The sequence below is a fragment of the Dysidea avara genome, chromosome 7, assembly GCF_963678975.1.
Source record: "Dysidea avara chromosome 7, odDysAvar1.4, whole genome shotgun sequence".
NCBI lineage: Eukaryota > Metazoa > Porifera > Demospongiae > Dictyoceratida > Dysideidae > Dysidea > Dysidea avara.
The window spans coordinates 31646819-31671578 of record NC_089278.1 but is presented as its reverse complement, the minus strand read 5'-3'; the positions used below and the strand labels follow the sequence as shown (position 1 = coordinate 31671578).

At 36.9% G+C, this 24760-nt stretch overlaps 1 protein-coding gene across 2 annotated transcripts; it reads left to right on the top strand.

Annotated features, from left to right (window-relative positions):
* The first annotated feature begins 1055 nt into the window (after positions 1–1055).
* LOC136259714 (uncharacterized) lies at positions 1056–24422 on the top strand. 2 transcript variants are annotated; one of them, XM_066053221.1, is made up of 14 exons: positions 1056–1185; positions 3563–3981; positions 9012–9039; positions 9228–9631; positions 11873–11896; positions 14432–14609; positions 14669–14766; positions 17013–17141; positions 17308–17388; positions 19423–19637; positions 21695–21804; positions 22327–22486; positions 22572–22708; positions 24230–24422. In XM_066053221.1, exons 1-14 carry the CDS (start codon positions 1103–1105, stop codon positions 24402–24404), a joined length of 2241 nt encoding a protein of 746 aa, XP_065909293.1. In that variant the 5' UTR covers positions 1056–1102; the 3' UTR covers positions 24405–24422. The 2 variants fall into 2 exon arrangements, with proteins under 2 accessions (XP_065909293.1, XP_065909292.1); XM_066053220.1 differs by having other exon boundaries at positions 14429–14609.
* The last annotated feature ends 338 nt before the right edge of the window (positions 24423–24760 follow it).

The following is a 24760-nucleotide window of genomic DNA, read 5'->3' as shown; positions in this document are numbered from 1 at the left end:
TGTAAAAACGGTTGCAGTCATGTACACAATAAGTCTCTGGGATTCCTAAAGCCTCTATTGAAAATGCTTTGAGGTGAAAACAAGCACATTTGCACCATTTCATTACACTAATAATGACATGAAATTTTGACTCCTTTTATTTACAAGCTTTTGGGCTCAATAGTGACATACCGTATAAAACAGTTGCTTCATTGTGTTGATTTGTGGAGTTTTGTCATAGTACTGGGAGAAGAAACAGCAAGTTACTATACAGCATAAGAGAGCTTAATGTTATGGTAATGCAATGCAAACATGCATGAGCTCAAATTCAGATGTGGCATTAGCCATCATCTGAATTTGAAGCCATCATCTGAATATTGTATGAATTTCATAAAAATTCATACAATATTCAAATAATGGACCTAATTGTAAGCCAGGGAGCTAAACACAGACTTACTGGGTCAACAGTACAGCTAATGACTGTTTGAGAAGATGATCTCGTAATCCCTTCTCTTGAATGTGCTCTATGCCTACAAAGTTAGTTTATAACTTCCGATAACTTCTACACATGGCAGTGAACATTGAGAATTTGAGATTATAAATATTTAGGTGGTGAGACATAGCAAGAGTACATAACAAAAAAAGGGAGGGAGAGTGTCTAACTGCCAATGCAGCCTGTACAAAATCTCTGCATATTATTGAATAGACAATGATCTTTGAACAAATTAACACTTCTAGTGATAATATAGGTTTGTTGATAGGTGTTGAATAAGGTAAAATTTTGTTCTATCAATGTGTGGATGCTCTATACTGTGCAGTGAATGTGTCCTAGTTAGACACTCTCCCTCCCTATACGTACTCTTGGACATAGTATCTGTGATGCCATTGGGAGGGGGATTAGAACCTGCTGAAACATAAAAACGAAGCCTAAGCAGCATGCATGTACATTGTCTACATCATAGTTACATGGCAGTTATTAATAGCAAGCTAATAAGAAAATGACTCATAATGAGCAAGGACCTTGCGTAATATAACACAATCGACTCTGCCAAGGTTGCATGGCAAGTGACGTCATGGTAGGTTTAGGTTTAATCAAGGGAGTTTAATTAACGTTTCAACGGGAATGAGCAAAGAACATGAAGTTATCTGGGTTAATGTCGATATGGTGTTGTCTGGATCACGTCTCAGCGTCGGCCAGGTTAACAGGTATGTGGACTGGGGTACAAGCTGTGATTTGGCGTTAGACGTGGCTAGAAAAGTTGAGTGTGCCGGTGGCTGTGAAAAAGTAGTTACTCTAGTAACGTTGTAGAATTATTTGTGTTAGGTATGTCAAGCAAAGGTGGACGGAAGCCTATTAAAAGTGGGTCCAGATGACAGATCTCCGCCACTATATAGGGTGGTCTTAGTTGTGAGAGAGAACCATCACTAATAATTGATGAGAAAACATGCATGATTACAAACAAATTATATATTATGTGTTATGTGTCCTCGGACAACATGCGACCACATGTCTGACCAACAGTGGACAGCAGTGGGCATGGCAAGGAAAAAAAAAATTATATTTAAGTACAAAACTAAAGTTACAGCTTAAATTATATACAGATTAAAAACAGTCCGGGTTGATTGTCCATTCTTTAGAGTTCCTACCATAAAATATTCTCTGTGAAGCAGAAATTGAGGCACTGGCCATCTTGAACAAAAGATTTCTAGCACTTCCCTTGGAAAATAGGGATACTTGCTGGGTAAAATTTATCACATCCTTAATTGCAGCAATAGAACTAGGTTGAAAATGGCCCAAAACACTGACTTCCACAGTTCTGTAGCAGTGAGGAATCTTCAAACGATCCAATTCAGCCAAAAGCTGTACATACTCAGGTTTATAAAGTTTGCGGTTGTGTGCAGACTCCAAATGATGTATTGAGTCCAATGGACATGTAAGCTCTATAATGCCCATCGATGCAGAGTGTCTGTTATAGATGACAACATCGGGTCTGTAAGGAGTGACTAAGACATTGGAGGGGATGGTTTCAGGAGGAGAGTCATTAAAACGATGTCCCTGCAGGTCCGCATAGACACTGACCATCTGGCAATCAGAAAAGAGAGTAATTAACTGAGAAATTAAAGTGAACAGTACTTGATTATGTCTATAGGTGTACCTTTGTTGGGATAGTGCTATTGGGCAACCACCTAAAATATGAGCGGTAGTTGGCCGGTTAGAGTCACAAAGGGTACACTTGGCACCACACTGTATGTGCCAGCGACGCAGGTTAACAGCAGTAGGCAGAGTGTCCGAGGATGCTCTCAACAAGAAAGAAAGTTGCCCAGGGTGAAATCCAGTCATTAACTTATTCCATGTTCTGCAGCTAGTTTCTAACCTAGCAGAATCCAAAAATTTGCATTGCACAGTGAGTTGATTGAGATGGGCTTCACTGTCAGAAGTAATTTCACTAGTCAAATCATCCTTAGCTCTCTTGTAAAGAGACCGTGCTGATGGCATATCGGACAATTGGCTTTGGGCAGCCGACAATATGGAATAATCTTGATTCTGGAACTGCAGAAAATCATTACCAAGATGGAGATGCAAGCCCAATTCCTGCAGCTGAGGATCAGATGATGCACAGATACATGAAAGCAAACTAAGTTTTGCCTCTCTTGACACACAAGAGACACTGGGGCAACAAATTCCCGGATAGTATATGTTCATATATTGGGGGGCATCTCCAAACTGATTTTGCTACGCTTAACGTCATAATGACACTTACTTCAGACCCCCCCTCCCCCTCCCCCCTTCCTTAGGCCACTCCAAATAAATTCTCTGTTTCCCGTCCACCGCCCGCATCTGGTTACTGCCAGCTCTAAATATTCCTTTATTCCGTAATTCTTCCATTATTTTTCCGGTTATTCTTGCATACTGATAGGCTCAGTAAAAACAGTGTCAGCTCACGTGTAAACAGTGCTATCAAGTCAGCACAAATTTCACGTTTGAGTTATTTTTGCAACTTGCAAGGGAAGGAACAAGCTTAAGCATGTTTTTATGCAGCCTTTTTGGCTATGCCAGGCAAATAATGGCTTGAATAGCTAGCCAATCTTATAATGAAGTAATGGAAATGGACCGCCCGCCTGCATGCAAATATGCCTGAGTCCAGGACGGGAAACAGAGAATTTATTTGGAGTGGCCTTAACATCACACTATAAAAACAAAGCATTAGCAATAGAAGCACAAAATGTTATATTCTTTACCTGAAAACATAGTCTACAAACAGTATAGCTGCTTAATCACACCACTCTCTCTGTTCCTAGCTGTTTACACTATAACTGCTTTTTTGTAAACAAAAAAAATTAACGTCATGGGCTAAACCCCCCTCCCCCCTTAATGCCCCCTTACACTGATGCACAGGAAAACAAGACATTTAGTAAACAATGTGAATTATCCTTTGTAATCACTTTGATATGATACAGTACAAAATAACTCTTGTCCCCGATTTGCAAGTCTACTGAAAAGACTACAGTAGCTAGGAATTTGGATTGTGAAGAAATTATTGAATGATTGTGTGGTCAGTATCATCAGTGACATACATTACAGGTGTGCTGCAGTCAATATGGGAGCTGGGCAACCTAGATCATGTATGGATTACTATGACTCTAGGAATAATGAAGGATTCTTCAACAATACACACAGGGACATGTTACGAAGGACAGTGGATAACATCTCAGACTCATTCCGAGCACATGGTGGACAGTGTGTAAACTTAACACTCCATTACCTGTGCTACTATTATTACCCTGTATGTGATCTAACTACTGGTGTGGTTATGCCATCTTGTACAAGTAGCTGTAATTTACTAGTCAATAATCAGAATTGTTCAGATTTACTGGAAGAAGCTAGAGTTATTATAAACCAGATGTCTCCAACTGTTCCATTTCCAGAATATGATTGTGCACGCACCTATGATACTAATGGAGAACCTAACAACATTTCAGAACAATGCAGAGAAATTGCAAGTTAGTTAATTGTGTCAGTTAAGTGTAATGATACTGTACATGGAAATAAGACCACCTCATCAGCATAGCTATACATTTGAAATAAGTATTAGCCAAGATGTGCTTTATGCATAAGCTGACCACATTATTATACCTAGCTTTGTTTACCTTTAGTTAAGATTGGTGTTCCTTTTATGAAGCATGGAATGTGATTATTTTTGATTAATTCATGCATAGTACCTTGCTTATATGACAGAATCAACTTTATGGCTATTGTGTGTTTTTTCCCCCTATTTTTTCATTTCTGTTTAAGGTTAAGGTCAACCGGAAATAGGTAAAATACCACACTGCTAGGTGATAACTTTCCTTTGCTAATAAGCACACATCTTTACTTACTGGCCCATAGACTAGTCAAATAGGTTGGGAGATTTGAAGCTGCTATTATTAATCGCTCAAGAGTTATGGGGTGGTTTGTGAAGGGCTTCAAAGCGTTACTACACGTCATACTGCTGGGAAACTATATACCAGTTTTGCCAAGATGATTGGTGAAAAACAACTAGCAGACACATGGAGTGCAGTGCACGAAAAGTTAATTAATTTTTAAAGTTTCACACAAATCCTGCTAAGAAAATGCAATTAAAAGCACTTGTTTTGGTATCTGTCCCTGTGCCCACTACTACTGAACTGTTCGAAGCCACAACAACTAGCCTATCTAGTAGTGTACTGTAGAAAACTGACGTGAAGTAATAGTATACTGTAGTGAAATGCCAAAGAAAACACAAGTAATTAGTGACATCATTCAGGTGCCGCACACTAACAGAACTGACAGTGTATCGCAGATATGAGCACCCAACAAGCTTTGTTTCACTAAGCTACAAGCCCTACAGAACTAATTACAGCACTAATGTTGATGCACCTTGTAAACACATAGAGGTCTTCATACCACACTACAATTCAACCATTACCAAATATGTTAAAAAACTATTATCAACTCATTTACACAATGTTTATGCTGCACACAATGTTTATGCTGCACACAATGTTTATGCTGCACACAATGTTTATGCTGCACACAATGTTTATGCTGCAGAACTCACGCATACCATATCAAAGGAAAGAATGCATGATTGCTGATATAGATTGGGAGACTAAAAATCATACCCCAATCATTACCATTTCACTTCTATCCAGAACATAGCATTGAAAGTATACATAACACTGAAAATTATCTGACTGTAGGAATTATCGTGAGGCAGTTTCTCATTCACTATTACATCCAGTGTATGAAGCCATTGACATGTTACTTACCTCATTGACACCTTGAATTTGCTTTAGGAAATAGGACACAACAAAAGGACATGATGCATGTATTGTACCTCCTTTGGTACTAAAAAATACATAATATTAATATTGTGTATTTGTAGTCCAAGCAAAGTTATTTAAATCCAATTAGCTCTTACTAGCCATTGTTAAGCTATGTCATTTTTTAACTAGTTAGTGATAGTTTTAACACATAACAAAGGCATGGTTTGAGAGTATTTGTGTGAGGCTAGTTTTGCTAAACTTGTGATTAGTTAAATTATGTGATCATTACTGTGCCCTTTAAAGGTAGAGATATATTCTATACTATGTCAGGTGAGGTGGTATTTAGTAATGAGTGATATATTATATGTCAGAACACTTATTCTGTGTCTCTGCTATTAGGGATTCTGTTTGTATTATGTTGTAACAAAACATTCCATATAATAACCGATGTCATATTCTAACATGGTATGAAGTTGTATACAGAGAGTTTGGTGGATTTTCTTTTTAGTGATATAAAACCAAAGCTGGCTGTGCGACCCAAACCTTTCATAAATTATTAATAGTTCAGAGAGTTTTTAAAAGGAGACTTCACAGTATTAGCAATAGTGCCTAGTGGAATTAGTCTTTATCAGTAATTAATGGAAATATGTCTGTTTTCATTGTCAGGTGGCCATACTATTTCATGCAAGCTCCAAGTATCAAACAATATGGTAGTGGTGTTTAGTACTATAGTGATGCGCACTGCTAAAATAATTCCTTGTTCGCAAACCATAATGAAAATATTATACCCCCTTAAATGAACACAACACGCTATCACACCTCTAATAATTAGAGCTGAAACCATGTTCCTTGACAATCTAGCTCTGGATAAAATGGTACTGTATCACACCCCTAGCTTAATCTACTGCGTATATAGATTGAGATACTGTAATACAGCAGTCACAGCCACATATTAAATAGTACAGTAGTACCGTTTAAATAGGGACCCCCCTTAAAATTTCATGCACCACCCAAAATTCTGCCCTTGAAAATCATCCTAGAGACATCTTACCAGACAAAAATAACCTTTACGGAATAGTACTAGTCCATATGATATATATGTAACATAGCATTAAAACACTTATAGGTGGCCGGATATAGAATAAAAAAATTATCAAAACTCAAATTTTAGGCTGACTTCCTGGCTGACCACAGTCGCAAGGCTAGAGGCCAAATGAAGCAGCACATGGCCACCATTCTACGCCACAAAAACAAACTCACCAGTGGGATGTGCCTTTTAGGGTTCTGATGAGTGTATGCCCTCTATGTTTTATCTTTTCTTTTATCTTCAATCAGGCTGCTTGTCTTCTTCTTCATCCAACGAAACCATACCAAGGTGTTAATTTTCCATATTAACACTTCTTTAAGCAGCATAATAGATGCCACAAAATTATTTAAGGCGCTTAGACTACGCTACTGTACAGAGGTACCAGTACTAGATAACTACCTGTATCTTCACGATAGGTCACAAGATCATGCCCATTCTTTATTCTATGTATTATCGATCGAGACCACGATGACCACACCCCTTTTATGCTAGCTGTATTTATAACGGAATAGTGACCACAAACCTTCAAGTTGGTAGGCTGACTTGAGATACTCTAATAATCAATAAAAACCACAATGACCACACCCCTTTTTGGGCAAGCACACATCTTTGCAGGCTAACTCGAGATACTCTAATACAGCAGTTACCCTAATAGAATACTCACATGTTTATTGGTAGCTGTATGCTTTAACAAAAAAACTAAACAAACTAGTATATTAAAAATTATGAATTTAAAAATGCCTACTCCATTTTTAAATTTATATTTTTTAATATTCTAGTGTATTTTATAGCCATGTTCTAACAATAGACACAATCCAAAACTACGTAATCATCATAGCAACAGCTTTCCGCCATTTTGAATGGGGCCAGTATCAATTATTACGATTGCGCTACATTGAAATCCGATGATGAATAAAGCTCGAACTAGGGGGTATTGTCGAACAATTGGCCGTGGAAGTCTTCGAGGTTGTAAATTGGTTAGGAGCAGGTGGTTATCAGGGTTGAACAAGGCGCGAAGCATCGACAGCCCAAATTGCCTTGTTGGCCCACACAGGAAGCACTGCGAAGCAAATAGATAGTATTTTGGTATCCATTACTGCGGTAAATTATTTGTGATAGTAACTGTAGTAGCCGCTTATCATCCAGGCGCTCCTTGTACAGGTAAACAAAGGAATTAGTGTCGTCAACGCTTCGCACCTTGTTCATCACCTGCCTTTAGCCAGAACAAAGAATTTACAGCATTAAAAGCTTCCATGGACTATGTTTGACAATACCACTTAGTTTGAGCTTTCTTCATCGCTGAATTTCATGCAGTGCAGTCAGTGATTATTGAAATTGGCCCCATTCAAAATGGCGTCCGAAAAGTGGGCATGGTTTTGGATAGTGTCTATAGAAAGTTAATGGACTAGAAAAATAAAGTAGGGTTCCAGCAATAAAAAGTAATGAAACAAGAGATGATGGTAGCTACAAGAAAAAAGCCCTACTTGGCATTGTAACATTATGGGAAAATCCCTACTTCGGCATTGAAAGATGGTGAGAAAATGCCACATTGCTACAATGCCAAGCAGCTAGGAAATTTCCCTCATTTATTGCTGGAGCCCTACTTCATTTATTTTTTATTACATGAGTATCTCATTTGTGATTTGAGGCACGTGACACAGTAATGGCCTATTTGCAAATGTCACATTAGTGTATAGGACCATGCACTGTATCGGGCCATGCACTGTATAGACCACAAGAGACACTGTATATAATAGTAGTGGTGTAGTCATACACCATCAAGTTTCACTTAATGCACCCAAGTACAGAACTGGATGCTCTTAGAGTACAGGGATGCCCCTAAACCAGGTTCACCCATGAAAGCTGAGGTTAAGATTAAATCATCATCCACGAAATGTTTCAAAAGCCTTTGACAAGGTACCACATGCTAGACTTTTGCCAGACTCTCACACTATAGTATCAGTGACACATTACTAACTTTGAATTTCTATCAGAAAGATCTCAAGTAGTTGTACTTGATGGAGACTCCAGTAAGCTTTGTTCAGCTGTCCGTCATGGTATGGTATAGTGCCCAAACGAACTTAAGCAAATTCGAAGGTTCATTCAAATGAGCGAACATTCTAACGTGGGTTGAACAGTTCGAAGTATACTGGTTAGACAGTGATACAGTTAACCTACGTATCAATCATGCTGCATTCCATAATGATGTACTAGACTTATGGTATTTTGGCATTTAATGTTTGTGGTTTAGTGGTAGTTGTCATAGGCTAACTGTGATTTTTTAAGGTTTCCATGTTGTACCAGTCACTTGTCTTTAGTAATTTGTATATAGGAAACAGTTTTTAAAGGTTCAAAAGATTCATGAACTTTAGTTTAGTCAATGAATATCCAAACATTGACGATCAAGGTGTTTCTAGGACAGTGGTGTTCTAGCATGCTAAGGCCACAGTTAAAATGTACTGTAAGCTTGTAATGTTTTGCAAGATCATCAATAATTGTATACTCGGCCTTTATCACTAACTACTAATAACCACTGGTCATATCCATCAATTCAAAATCACTGGAAATATGTACTGTAGGAAATGATTATATGCAAACATATAAATTTACTTTAAGGTACCCAATCTTGACATCACTGTTTTATGTTTTTTATACATAGGAACCATAATTGAAACACTTCCATTGAAGTAAGTCAACAAATTGTGTGTGTGTGCGTGCATTTTTGCGTGTGTGTGGGTGTGTGCGTGTGTGTGTGTGTGTGTATGTGTGTGTGTGTGCGTGCGTGCGTCTGCGTGCATGCGTGTGTGTACGTGCGTGCGTGTGTGTGTGTGTGTGTGTGTGTGATAATTTTATTTAATTGGTCTTAACTTTTCAGTTGCCTGTCAGCAGAAAATTCACCAATGTGTTTTCCACTATTAATGGGCACTCACTATGCCCCAAATGGTTCCTATGTAGTTACTGATAGACGTCTCCTAGGTGATGAACTTGCAGTTATAATAGGTCAATATGGAACAGATCATCAATGTGTAGAGTTGATCCAGACACTGACTTGTCTTGTAACTAGTCCAGTATGTACTGCTGCAGAGGGAAAACTTACTCCAATATGTCCACAATCATGTCAAACGACTGATCAAATCATTCTTGAGTGCTCGATGATAACCGTCAATTTCACATCGGTGAATCAACTTCTTACCACCATTAACTGCTTTGATCCACAATCTTATTACATTTTCCCATCACAGAACATTGAACCAATTGATGGTGAATGTATATCAATATGTAAGTAGTGAGTGCACACATAAAATATACCTGTGTTTGTGTTTCTATAAATGACATCAAGAGTAAATAATGCTTTTTGCATTATTTATTCTTGATGGTATGCTAGAATGTATGATTAGTGGTGTAGCTATGGTACAAGTAATAAAAGTTGGTAGCAATTGAAGATAGGATCAAGAATGAATCCTCAAGTGTAGTAATGGCTAAAATGAATAGCAATTTTACCATCCGGATATTCTGGACAAAATCTTTCCGGATATCCTATGGATATCACTTGCTATAAACCCATTGTATACTATGTTGTGTACGTACTAAACAAACAGAATAATATGCAATGCCATCTAAGTTCAAAGAGAAACGTGTGCTTTATATTCCATACTGTTCTAAAGTGTGCTATATTTTCCATCAAAGTCCGCTTTTGTTTTCCTTTGTATGACAATATAGCACACTTAGTATGAATGTGACACAACCGTAAACATGACCCATGGAGACACTGGAATGACCACAATTACCCCCACTAACAATACTGTCAACAATGTTACCATAGCAAATTAATAGCTATGCACACAAATGTTTGCAATTCCACTACAATATTATGTATATGTACCATTCAGTCTAACTAAACTGTCCATCATTGTAAGTATCGCAACTTTTTGGTTAAGTTCGTTCAACTTTGTCACATTGATGGCCACACTCACAAACAACAATTAGATAGCTATGCAAACTGTCCATTACTGACATGTACCATAGCCCAGTCGTTCTTCTCGTCTTCTGCTCCACTAATAAGTGAATTCTAGATCTGATGGTTCACAAATCGTGTCATAACAATTTGTGGCTTGGTGTTAGTGGCTACAAATTAACCTACTGCGGCTAATCACAAGAACACACTATTTCTCACTGCCATCATGGCGTTCCGAACTGTGATAAATTGTAGTAACGGTTAATTTCTTCTTGATTGCAACATACATTAGAAGTGCCACTTACTCTCTTGCACCACAGAAAATATAGTGTTCGGGTGTGGCCTTGAGCCAAATGTAGCACTCTGCTTTGCCTTAATTGTGCTATATTTGTCTTTCAACCATATCCTTGTGCTATATTTTCTGTATTGCACTCGCTGTGATGTGTTAACTAATATGTAATGATATACATGTAATAGTTATACCACAGCTGTGACTCGAACCCTGAGGGCTGCAGGCCTGAGGGGTAAGGGTGTATATGTATATGTGTATACACCCTAGGGGTAAGGGTGTATATATCAAGCAAAATCCCAACACAGTCATGGTATAAGTGATATATATCACTCAGGGTACACTTACCTGATAGGTGAAAGATCTACAGAACACTCACTCCGTTTGTTTTATACACTTACATTTGATGATTGATTGTGGTTTCAATTTCTTCTTGTTTTGTAGTGTACTCAATGGCCAACATGCTCCCCGCGCAGTGGGTAGAAATACACATCCACGCATCACCTAAGCGATCATTTTACAGATCATTCATCTTAGAATATATACTGTCAAATGATCTACACTGAGTCTGCCTAATGTGTAAACTAAAACCCACAATAAAACACTCTATGTCTCTCAATAAAACGAGTCAAAGCATTTCATATTTTAAAACTGGTTGGGTATCAAAGCCATGAACAAACCGTGCTCCCAAGTTATTACACAGGTAATATCTAAGTAAATATCCCAAGTAGTTCCCTTGAGCATCCACACTAAAGTAGTATATATATACATGCATAAGTAACACTCTTGTTTTTTATGTTTGCAGTATTAAGAACAGCTATATGTGAGCCGTGGAAAATAGAAAAGGTCCTTAGGGTGATTTCCAAAAAATTCCAATTATTTAGTAATTAAATACTATGATGGGTGTTCCATCCGATTGTTATAGTTTCGATATTTTATGTCATGTGTAAAGACTATGAACAGCACTATTTAAGTTGGATATAAAATTTAAATAGTGTACATTAATTATAATGCCGCAATTATTTTTAAAATATGTAATTATCTATCCCTGTAATTTTTACAGAATACATTGGTGTATTAGCAATATAGAATATGAGTAATGATGTATTTTGTAACAGTGAAAATTTTACACTTGTTCAGATAATTATGGATATTGTAAATTCCCACTTTTCACCCTAAGGTCCCTTTCTATTTTCCATGGCTCATATGTGTAGCCCTGTTCACAACACTAATATCATAATATACTATCATAATAGTTATGTTTTTTTTTGTACAGTGAATGGAACCGCTGCCACTGGAGGTATGTATAATTATATATACTTTTAGTAACTTTTTGTATGTACATGCGTACTAGGGTGGAAACAGATATGCGGTGAAATCCATGAAAAAAAACAACAGCCAAGCTGTATAAAAGGGTGCAGCTTTCAAAAGCCTGGGTGAAAAAAGACGTGAAATCAAAAGTGGCGGACATGAAATGGCTGCAGTGATCACCTTTATATACAGCTTACATGGATATTATAATCATGTATATACAAAATTACCTCGTGCATTCTTCAGCCAATCTCCCTATTATTCAGATATCCAGATAGTAATTTGATTCCATCAGAATAATTTGAAATTTATTGCACTTATTGGTCATATGAATGTTCTGTTTGTTTCTATTCATAAACAAGCATGTTTACAGTAAAATATACAATGTGATTTGGTATCCATAGAATATCCAGAAAGATTTTGTTCAGGATATCCGGGAAATAAATTGCTATCTGTTTCAGCTCTAATATGTACACATATACATGTACTTTATATCTTACAATACAAAGGCCAGTAGAAACTGTAAATGGCAGGTGACATAACTGTGAGATGTGTAATTAGGAACAGAAATTGAACTCTTTTAGCTCCATTTAACTACAACAAAGTAACAACACAATGACTGTTCAATTAGAGTATATTTACGATTGCATGACTGTTCTATTAGAATATATTTTCAACTAGCAGAAGCCAGGTGTAGCACTTACACTGGCATTGATTATATGTTGCATTACACTGCGTCCATAACTACATGTGGGTATGCATGTCTGTGGTTTGGGTGACAGTTGTAACACATGTATAAGGTTTGTATTTGATCTGTAGAACATGATTCCCAAATCAAGACACGCGGTAGTGTGTCGTGTGGCCAAGAAAGCTGGCACACTACACCGTGAATATATTTACAGGAAGAAAGAAAACAGTTTTTTCACGCATGCATAGCTCCATGGCCCCTTCTCCAAAGTACACCATTTTTGCATTATAACTGTCCCCCAGGTAGGGTAGGCCACATAGCAAATTTGATTAAATTCACAGCAGCCATTTACGAGATATGGGTGTTCAAAGTGTTGTTTTAATATCTTCTTGATTTATTTTCGCACACTTTTGCAAAAATTGCTATAAAATGCAAATGTGTACCTTGATTACCTCAATCTTTAACTCAAAGGAAGAACGTGTAACGGTGGATTCATGTACCACGTTTGCTGTGAATCTGAGGAATATCCAAGGAGTTATGAGCATTTATTCACGTAAAGAAATCAAACTTCTGTCACAGTTACAGGGTAAACCGAGTATAGGTTTAACTTGAAAATTGGTGTGTAGATAGGCTGATCATTGTAGCAGTGCCTTTTGATAGTTTGAATAGCAACAGAGTTACAGCGTTGATGTTATATAGCAAAAACCAAACAAGTGTAAAATTGTGGGATCGAGATACTCTAATAGAACAGTCACCATGGAGTAAACAAAAATGTTGAAAAAAAAACTTAGCTACCAGAGTTCAAACCAGGGACCTCCGCCTCACTTAATTTCTGCTTCTGCTTTATAGATGAAATTTCTAGTTTAAATCTGCTTATAATTAAAAGTTCATAGATCTACCAGTAGAAGTACTAGATTGTTCCAGAACATTCTGTGTATATTCTATTAGAAGTCCTCAAAAAATGTGCACTCTATTATAGTGTTACAATAAAATATTATCAAATATTGAAGTAAATCATGCAATGCAACACATTTATAAGTCTGTCTTTAATAATCATCATTGTGTCTGCATAGAAAAGAAGAAATGTGAGTAAAACAAGCCTCAAAGTCAACCGTATGAGCTAGTTTGGGACCTTATAAAGTACAAAAAGAAGTGAAATCCACACAGAAACAGCCTAGCTGTGAAAAAATGGTGTGGCCTTAAAAACCTGGGTGAAAAAGTTGTGAAATCAAAGGTAGCAGCCAAGAAATGGCTGTATTGATGTTAATGCTATAATGGCTATGTGCATTGTTACAATTTAATAACATTATCATCATTGCAGCCATTTCTTGGCCACCACCTTTGATTTCACAACTTTTTTCACCCAGGATTTTTAAGGCCACACCATTTTTTCACAGCTTGGCTGTTTTTCTGTGGATATCACTAGCTCAGACATTTATGCATCAATATCAATGGCTCGTGGCTACAAAGTTGTTGGCTGGGTAAACTGATTTGTCTCTAAGATGCTTAAAGTAATTGCAGCTTTACTGTAATTTTAATTTTACATGGGCTAAATGAAATTCCCTTGCCAGTACCACACAAAGCAGGTGTGCAGATACAGACTAACGGTAGCAAGACAACCAATAATCCCAAGGACCAGTTACAATGTCTGGAGACGCATTACAAGATTAATATAGCATATTGTCACTTAGCACATAAAGAGTGTATTCAGATGAATTAGTAGTTTCACGTATGCAGTGGTGTGTGTCTGATCACTTTTAGGGTAGTACAATAGTAGAGTAAAATAGTTGTAGTAGTAAAATATCCTTATGTGCATTGTGTTCTATTTTGTAGGAGGTAGCTCAAATGACATAGCTTTCATTGCTGTCATAGTAGCAGGTGTTATTGCTGCTATCATCATCATAGTAATCATAGTGATAGCAATAAAAATGATATTAGTAATTAGAAGGAGAAGACGTATACCCAAATTCTTTAGGGAACCAACTGAAAGACCATCTCCAGAACCTGTAGCAAGGTACTTACATATGTTATCAATTGTTATGTTCTATCATGATATCTAACTTATGTACATAGGTATAGCACACATCATTCCAATCAATTAAGATTGGATTTCAACTATCCAAGTAATGCCAATTCACCATATGCACCACATCATGGAAGAAGGACAGGAGGTGTGCTCCTATGTAGTGTAGTGATGTCTTTGCACCATTATCTACATCATATACATAAATGTATGTATTTCTGACTACATTGTTGTTTGTAACCGTCTTAGCAAAAATCCACATAGAGGGGGATCAAACTTAAAACATTGTGACATAAAACGGCTAAATAATTATCATAAATTGCTGAACAACGCTTGCTTGTCTGGAATTTGTCTATCGAGAATGAAGGCTACGTTTGCTCTCAGATTTGGTATGGAACAGAAATGGTTTGCTAAGTCAGTTAACTTGTAGTAAAGCGGCTATATAGGCGAAATAATTGTTTACCTCTTGATGAAAGAACCAGACTTAATACAGTGTTTGCTTGTTTCATACTTAGATACAGTGCCATTAAAAGTACCAATCATAATTATACTGTCTATCTTCTTTGTACCTCACCATCTTTGTAATTTCCAAATGTGTATCTGTAAAGCAATGAAAAAAAATAAAGAACGTGATAAGAAAATGTATTGAAGAAGCCACAAAAGTACTTGATAGTAAATGTGCTGGACTTGCATCTACATAGACAAGCAAGGGATGGTCATATCCACAGCTGATCAAGGGAGGTGCCCAGTTCATTAGCTTGCAATAATTAAGAAGCACAGACAGTCAAGGTATACAAAGTCACAGATATGCTATGTATAAAAAATTGTAGAGTGTAGTACTGCTGCAATAAAAAGTACTGAAACAAGCTGGATCAAAGTAGTACGTAATGTCTGGATACTGTAAAACAATAAGAAGTGAATATCTCTCTACTGTGCTTATACCTGCTTGTAAACTTTTTTTTGTCAATTCATTACCACTAATAAACTAGCTACCTTTCACATAAGAAAATAGCTACAATTCTCATATTCATGAGTGAGATTATGATCTGCAGCAATCATGCATATTCATAAAAGCACAAGGGACATTCCAGCTGCACCTATACTACTGATGCACACCAACATCTGGTGTAGCTGCCAGACTAATTCACTTACACCCGACTAACTCACAACAATTGTCTACTGTCATACATATGCTTTGTACATACCATTCCACAAGGCAGTCCACTTCCTGGTGGCAGACAACATCTCATCTACAACGAAGAACAGCTCACTGAACTTACCTGCACATGTATTCCAATATGTTGGTGCAATAACATTGTGAAACATGCATGCCCAGAGATCGAAGCTGTACGATTCTTAAGTACATTCGAAGTGTTTCTGTGAAATTAGCTGTAGCCATTTTTCCACTGCACTAGCCTGAATGCATCAGTGTCACAATACATTTTGCCCACAAACTCTATAGTTTGCAAAATTATTTCTTGTTATGTCTCAGCACTACGTATCTACAGTGTCCTAGGAATTGGTTAGCATTGTGGTGAGTAGTTTTGGAATTATGACACTAGACAGTAGAAGCAGCCAAGAGTTCAATTTGTACAGCAACTATACTGAAAATAAACTATAGGCACTTAAATTTGCAGCCACAACGTTTGTTTATGTAGATGTAAATGGTTGGATTATGGCTTAAATGTTCACCATGAATTGGCAAATCCCTTACAGTATACATAGTTTCAACCCTGTATATACTTAAGTCTGACAAGTTAAGAAATAACAATTATTTTGTTATTTAACATATACCCTTGAGGCTACAGGAACAACACGAAGATATTTAAACTCTCCAAGAGCAGGCAAATAAAATGGTGTATAGGTTGAGACTTGCTTCCCTGAGAAATAGCTTGAGTTTAAAACTGGTGTACCATATTTGACCGGTTAATAGCCGTGGCTACTATAACTTTCAGCAAGTTTAGGGAAGTCGGCTACTATCCAAGGAGGCTACTATGGGCTTGTGTGGCAGTAGTGAATGGTGTTTATATGGATTCACAAGTGGTTTAGTCATCCTTCAATAATATCATTCATTTTAACTTCTCTCAAATTTCCTGGATTAAAGCAACTCCATTGCCTGATTTCTGCTTCAGACGTGTCTTATCAATGCTGGAATCTGTATATTCCCACAGCTCTTATCTGAGAGTGGCTCTTATGACTATAACTCTGGGCTGTGGAGCAGCTACTATCCCAGGGATGGCTATGATACAAGCCGCGATTATTAACCGGTCAATTAAGGTACTTTTTTTCTTATTTCACCTATATTTTTAATTGAAAAGGGTATACTTCTGCAAACTATCCAGGGTTTGTTTGCTACAGCGGTCACATTTGTTGTTTTTTGATATATATACATAGAGGAATCAGTTTGGACAAGCACGAGTTCCTTGTTTGAAATAAATCAACTTATTCAATATGTGAAGGAGAAGTTTTCTGAAGTTCTGTTGCCTGCAGAAGCTGTTACTAGACTGGATTTCTTAGGAAAAGGTATTTTATATATTTTTTAGTATTACTGTACATATAGTTGTTTATATACATATGTATAGTGCTGTTTCCAACTAATAATTGAAAGTAATGTTTCAGGTTTATCTGTGCTTATATCAGCAGCATAGACATTAATTCACAAATATACAAAAATATTTTTCTCCTACAGGAGCATTTGGTATAGTCCACAAAGGAGAACTGGTAACTTCTGATGGCATTATAAAGGCTGTGGCCATTAAGACTATCAAATGTGAGTGTTATGTTATTAGTGTATGTCATGTACTCTTGCATCAAATCATAAGCTGTATTTGTGTAGTTTACTAACATAATAGTGATTGCTTATCCTAGTGCATAACTGGAAGCCTTTATACCACACCTGTGTGAGTGTAACCATGCTGGAGCGCATCAGCCCTGCAAAGCTCAAAGATACGTATGTATGTATAACTAAAACTGAAAATTGTCATGTTCACCAAAGTGCTTCGCTCTTCTAATCTACCTGCCACATTTGAAGGAATAACTAAAGTTTCACGTACTTAAAGAGCCTACACAAAAAAACCTTTAAATTCCTGTCCATTTAAGACCTTTATCATTTGTATTGAATATGCACAAAACTTGTGCTCATTTGATGGGGGATACACGCACACACACGCACACACACACACACACACACACACGCACACGCACACGCACACGCACACGCACACACACACACACAGAACCAGACATAAGTACTCATGGAATTTTACATTATGACCAGATTTGCGAAAAGGAGTCTTCCACACACCACCAAATTACCAACTTTGACAATTCATATCTTCAGATTAGAAAAGGCTATTGGCGTCAGTAGTGAGCACCAACATAGCTTAATGAATGGAGAAAATTTCAGCTTAATTATGGTCTTTGAAGTTCATAGAATTGGATGTGTGTGAAAGATACTTTTACGCAAATCCGCATTTTGTGAATTTTGTGGTTATAAGAACAATAAAAAAAAATTGCAAGCTTGCAATAATTTAGAGCTCTGTGTGATGTACATCATCTTTTCTGCAAGGTCAAGATTTTTCAAATAGTATTCCTTGGCAACGCTACATACGTCGTTGATGTGAGGGCTTGCACAGCCCATAGTATCTAAAACGTTTTAATGGTTAAAATCTGATGAATTATGCGGTAACAGTAGTACTGTATAGTAGGGATCCCAAAGAAAATGGCGTCCCCAAATTGTTTACAAAACAAATACTATTTATACGTACTATAAAAAATATCTTCACAGAAGGGTCTTTGTGTATCTAATATCTAACCTAGAAAAAATTGTAAAACATTTACCAATATTGAACGCTTTAAATTGACAAAGCCTTAATTTTTGGTTTGCCCTATAATGGACGATATCCACAATGACGTTTTATGATGTCACAAAACAAAATGGTTATGCTAAGGAGGGGACTTTGTACAAGGAGGTATCGAGATAGTGTTTCCCTATGATAGTGTTTGTAAATTCAAAAAAGGGCGAAGGTGAGGCATGTAATATATAATGCTATACAAAATAAGCCTAGTTGTGTCCGAATTTAAAATTTTGATATGCTTAAGCACGTTTTGCGTCGTCACAGTAAGTGTACTATTTCTTACTTTTATTGTTTCCTGTTTCCATGTGTAAGAACTACAGACAACATTCATTTCGAATACTATGTGCCAAAGTCTCTGAAGCTTCTACACTAAAACAGCAATTTTGCCAATTATATCATCAAATTTTGTCATTGCAAATATCGGTCCAGTCATGAATTTTTCTCCTTTCTGCACCTTTTCTAACTTGATATAACAACTTTAAACATGCTATTGGACCAGGTGTGTCCTACAGACTTCAGCACTTGTGCTACAAAGCCTAATTTAAAAATAAATAAATTGTCCATTTAAAGGTCAGAGGTTAAACAATTCATCATATATTTTACAAAATCATACTTAACATGTGCCTTTTGGAGTTCCAACAAATATCCGCTCTACTTATCATTTCTAATACTTCTCTCGACTCTTATAGTTGTCTTCTTCATGTGAAGAAACCATCCCAGGGCATTAAGTAATAATGTCATCACCTTTCTTTGCTCATAACTAAACAAATTAATGCTGCTACAGCAGAATAACTGTACAACAGTCTAAGAAGGATTGTAGTATTTTATCCCTTGGAGTAGCACAAAGATGGTGCTTGTCTTACATCCTTAAATGTACGTACATACTAACTTGTAACAAATTATTATGTGTAAGATCTAAATACTTTGCTTTTATTTTATGCACGTAGCGACCAGCATGGATGGAATGAAGGACTTGATAGCAGAGACAGCAATAATGAAGGGTTTCCATCATCCTAATGTGTTACCATTACTGGGAGTGTGTGTTGACTATGATGATGATGATGTGATAAAAATAGTCATTCCTTTTATGGCTCATGGAGACTTAAGAACTTTCTTAAAGAAGAGTCGTGTCTCACCCAACAACACACATGAATATCCAAAGGTACATACGTAAATGTCTACTGTAGAGAAGGAGAGAGAGAGAGAGATAAAGGTTTGCCAAACATTAACAGCCTGAAACCAGCCTACCGTCACTGTGACAGTATGTTGTCTAGTTAAGAATATTAGTTGTTTATAAATTTTTATACCACATCTTTGACAAATGGATTGATTGCAAGGGCCATGTATTGCTCTGCACATGTAAAGGTAAAGCATAACCAAATATAAAGCAAAACAGTTAGTGATTAAGGGTGCGCGTTTGTCCAGCTCCTTCAGCACCGTATAAATTAATGAAGGGACAACACTTACCCCTTCTGGGTATTCACATAGACAATATATGGGAAAGCCAAAAATTCATAAGATGTCATGTCTCAGTTTCACACTACCGTATACAAATTTCAGAGGTATGTCATTTTTGCGGATTGGCAAATTTCAGGATTTTGCTGTTTTGTTTTTGAAGATCACTCATTTTTCCCTTTTAGAAAGCATAGCTCTGATAATGTTAATTTTCAAGGATGAAAATTTGTAGACAGCCAAGCAACCACAAAATCCACAAAAATCATGTCCCTTGAAAATTTTTACATATATGGTATTTTGTATTTGTAAATGTCAAAAATATTCTCATTAAGTTTTAAATGGATAGTGTATATAATTCATGAGATATGACATTTACAAATCCCATTCATGCGGTATGCATGTGATTTCCCAGAAGGGGCAACTATTGCCTGCTCAAATAGACAATGTATGAGAAGCTGCAGACTTCAAATGTCATATCTCATAACCTATATATTACCATACCGATGCAAATAGCACATCGGGCAAAATAAAATTAACACAACCAGTGGATAGCTACACTATCATACTATTGGTTTTGATCCTCAGCATTACTTAAAAATACATCTTTTCTGGGTGGTGTTGCGAACTTGAATGGTGGTTTCTGGCCTTTTGTAGGACCTGGCTTGGCAAGAATCAGTGGTGTGTAGAGGTTATTTGTTTACGTCATTTCAAGTTAGTAACGGTTACTAGACACCATGTTTTTGAGGCAAAAATCAATGGGACCCATGAGAGAAAATGAAACTTTTTGTGATTGTGCACAATTGAAGAAAAACTAAGGAAAATCGTTCTGCTGAATGAGTTACTTATATTAATAGACAATTCAAAAGTGGGAACAAAGGAGACTGCGGTACCTAGCAAGCAGCTGGAGTTTAATGGCTCTGTTTCTTCCAGCTGTAAAGCGATATTACTAAGCAACAAATAACATGACAAGCAACAAATAACATAACGAGTGCACCACAGCTTTCTTGTTTTTGCCAGTGTGCTCTTCAGCTTGTAACTTACACTTGCCTCACACATTCACAAAGATAACCTTTGATTATATGGTAAATATTTAGTGTGACATATGATGTCAAACGGATAACCTCTATTGGTGGATGGCTTGATATGGTTGGCCAAACATTTCTCTGTTGATTTTGCTGCATCTAAGAAGTTAGCACAGCCCTGTAGTCTCGTATCTGGACTTCATACATCCATTCTGAAGTCTATCTCTTGCCCAACCTGCCACCTTCCACCCCTTTGTGAGTACTCGTGATTTTACTTCACTCTTCCAACTGCTCAAATTATCTGGCAGAAATCTCTATAAGCAGCTACAAGTACTAGAAGTGGCCTGAAAGGTATTAGAGTGATGCATCTCTTGTGTAAACTTTATATATGCCTGCTGACTATCCTTGGAAAGTAATACAGACTTGAATTCTTTAAAAATGTTTATCTCGAAATTTCTAATGTGCAATGTGGATTGTTTTTCCAAATCCAGTTACACAATATATATTATTCTTTTAGGTTACTTTAGACATTGACACCTGCAATTGATGTAAAATTTAGTCTTAAAGAAACTTTTTCCATCCATCTCAATTCACTCACCAATGTTGCCTTATTTCTTAAACTTTTTTGCCTTATTTGTAAGTTCTATCTCCAATTGTAGGGTGTAGTGTGCCTGAGAGAGAAGAGTGCACTATAATTTATTTCAGTTGTACATGTTATACACTAATAATACTATTATTCAAGGACCTTCCTGAAGAGGTGTTAAAGAGAATGTGTTTGGATATTGCCAGTGGAATGGAATATCTTGCTGAAAAGAGATTTGTGCATCGTGATTTAGCAGCTAGGAACTGCATGTAAGTTACTGTTGATACAAGACATATATATTAGTCTCACATGGCACAGACTGTATATTTTTATGCACAGGGGCTTATCAGTTACAGTATAAGCGCTGCACCTAAAAAGTCTAGTCTGGCACATTTCCGGACTTAGGGATCTCAGAAAAGTTGGGATAATGCCTCAGGTAATTGGTTCACATGCACACATTCCAGTGAATAAACATGACAACGAAGGTTGTTAATGTTGTCAATGAAGGCCTATTGCTTACGGAACACGAGGCTTCTACTGCATCATTCCTACTAGTCTTACCTCAGTATCTAAGGAGAACTACCACGGAGCATTGCTGAGAGACGCTAAAGGTTGTGCCTGTACTTGCACATCCTCTTAGAACAACTTTGGTCCGAAAATGTACCAGACCGAATTTTTCAGGGACAGGCACTTATATCGAAAGCAATAAGCCCCTGTGTCTAAACATTTACAATCTTGCCATGTGAGACTAGATATATATGCAGTAAAAGTCTCTATATTACTTTACCCAGGGTTGATGAAAGCCTTAGGATCAAAGTGGCAGATTTTGGACTAGCTAGAGACATATATAGCACTGAGTATTACAGAATAGAGAAGCATACTACATTACCAGTAAAGTGGATGGCATTAGAGTCACTACTGGATGGATACTTTGATGAGAAGACTGATGTGGTATGTAATTTGTGACTGTGTGTACACTTGCAGTGTCAAAGTATCAGTCATTGTGTATTTGTATTTGTAAATTTTGTTTATGTAGTGGTCTTATGGAGTCACTTGTTGGGAGATTTTCTCACTTGGTAGAATCCCATATCCTGGTGTGGATAATGCTGAAGTGATCAAGACATTGAAAAGGGGAGATAGACTTGATAAACCTGATCTCTGTCCATCTGATATGTAAGCATCAGTGTTTAGTAAAAAGTGAAGTAAGGTTTCAAGTAATAAAAGTAGTGAAACAATAATTGTATTACCACACATGTGGGAAGATCCCTACACTGGCATGATGTTTGTAGGATTCCCACATAGTTATGTTGTAATACCGTCATCTCTTGTTTCACTCATTTTTACCACCTGGATCCCTATTTCATTTTAAATATCACACTACTTTGTTTACTTTCTGTTATAGCATGTCTATGTTATACGCTTGTGACTATTCTATTAAATATCAGACAGGTTGTTGTATGTATTAGGGGTAACTACATCTAAATTTCTGCAGTTTGTTTTGTTTATGCAACTTAGGACTTACAATTTTACTTTTAGCTAGAGATTTGGAAGAATACAAATGACATGGGGGCTGGAATGAAATGAAGAAAGTGGTCACCTTGATAAGTCAATGGTTATAAGTGCAGCCAGATCATTAAAGGGTGTGGTCTCTGTGCTGTGTTTTGTCTAACAAAACTGGTTATCAAAAGTGCAACTAAATGAACTTTGAAGTTAAGATCAAAGCAAAAAATAGTGCTATATTTGCCATACAGAACAGTTTACATGATCACAGTGCTACATTGGTGACCATAGTGTTATATCGAGGTAGTTAAGCAGTGTGCATGGGAAGAAGATGATTAGTTACAGGGTGCCCGACCCTAAAATTGAAAAGACAAAGATGATTGACTGGAGAAGAAAGCACCCCAGAGGCAGAGAGATGGTCTTTAAGGTACATCCGTATCCAGAGCGAAGTCAATTGTTTTACTGAAGGCTTGCTTGGTGGGTCTCGCGCATGTTTTACTTGAGCTCCAGCTCAAACCTTGAAAGTCCTTTTAAAGTGTAGCTTTGCTCATGCTATACGAAAAATGTAAACAAATATAAGTGCAGCTGTCTACTCCCTCTTACAGTGGTGCAAGTGCTTCAGGCTGTGTCTAGGTATACATCTAAGGGGAAAGTGTTGACTACAGAAAATTGACTTGTTGATATGGTTCCTTGAATGGTGGCTAGTAAAATTGGAGATAAAATGTAAAGGCAAGGCACAGAGGGCAGACATTCACAGAAACCAGAAATGGGCACATGTCACACGTGAAGGTGTTATTGTGGCATAAAATAGTGGATATTGTGGCATAAAATGGTGGATATTGTGGCATAAAATGGTGGATATTACATAGCCTCTAGTCTTTTCACTGTGGTCAGGCTGGTAAGGAGATTAAAAAATTGGGCTTTGGCGATTTTATTTTCTGTAAAGATTTAATGCAATTTCGCATGAGATGCACTAAGAGTATGTGATTTGAAAAATATTTTTATGATAATTTCAATGGCAACTTTCATTTTCTTTGATCTGGATTATGAAGTCTACCGTATAATGTTAAATCTGAATCATGTTTTGTTGTTGATATATCACTGCTTATTGCTTGCTTGTAATCTTATTATGTGTTTTTTTCTATATTTAACATTATTTTGAACTGCCAACTTGTATAATATTTGACCACATAGGTATAAGATGTTAGAAAATACGTGGCAAGAGGAATCAGAAAGAAGACCATCATTTTCTGATATTGTACACACTTTAAGTGAAGGAGTAGAAGATACTGGTGTAACTAATAATGATATTACTGTTGAACGTACCACTAGTGAACCAAATGATTATATTGTTGTACAAGAATCATAACAATAGTGTCATTAACTCTAAAACATAAATTGTACATAGGCGGCTCCAGGAGTTTTTGGTTTCTGGTTTTGATTAAGAGCACACCTAAATTTTTGGTGAAAGACCAAAAAAAGAAGAAAAAAAGGTAACTTCCCACTGAGAATAACTGCCCTCCACTAACCACTGATAAAGTACCTTATTTATAGCTACATAGCTTGCTACACTGCTACTCTGAATATTGTGACTGCTTTATTAGAGTGATTGACTGCTCTATTAGAGTATCACGATCTGATTGTGACCAGTTTCCAAACCCCCCTCCCCCCCCCCCTGGAGCCGCCCCTGATGTACAATAAATCACATGTCATAACCATAATTAC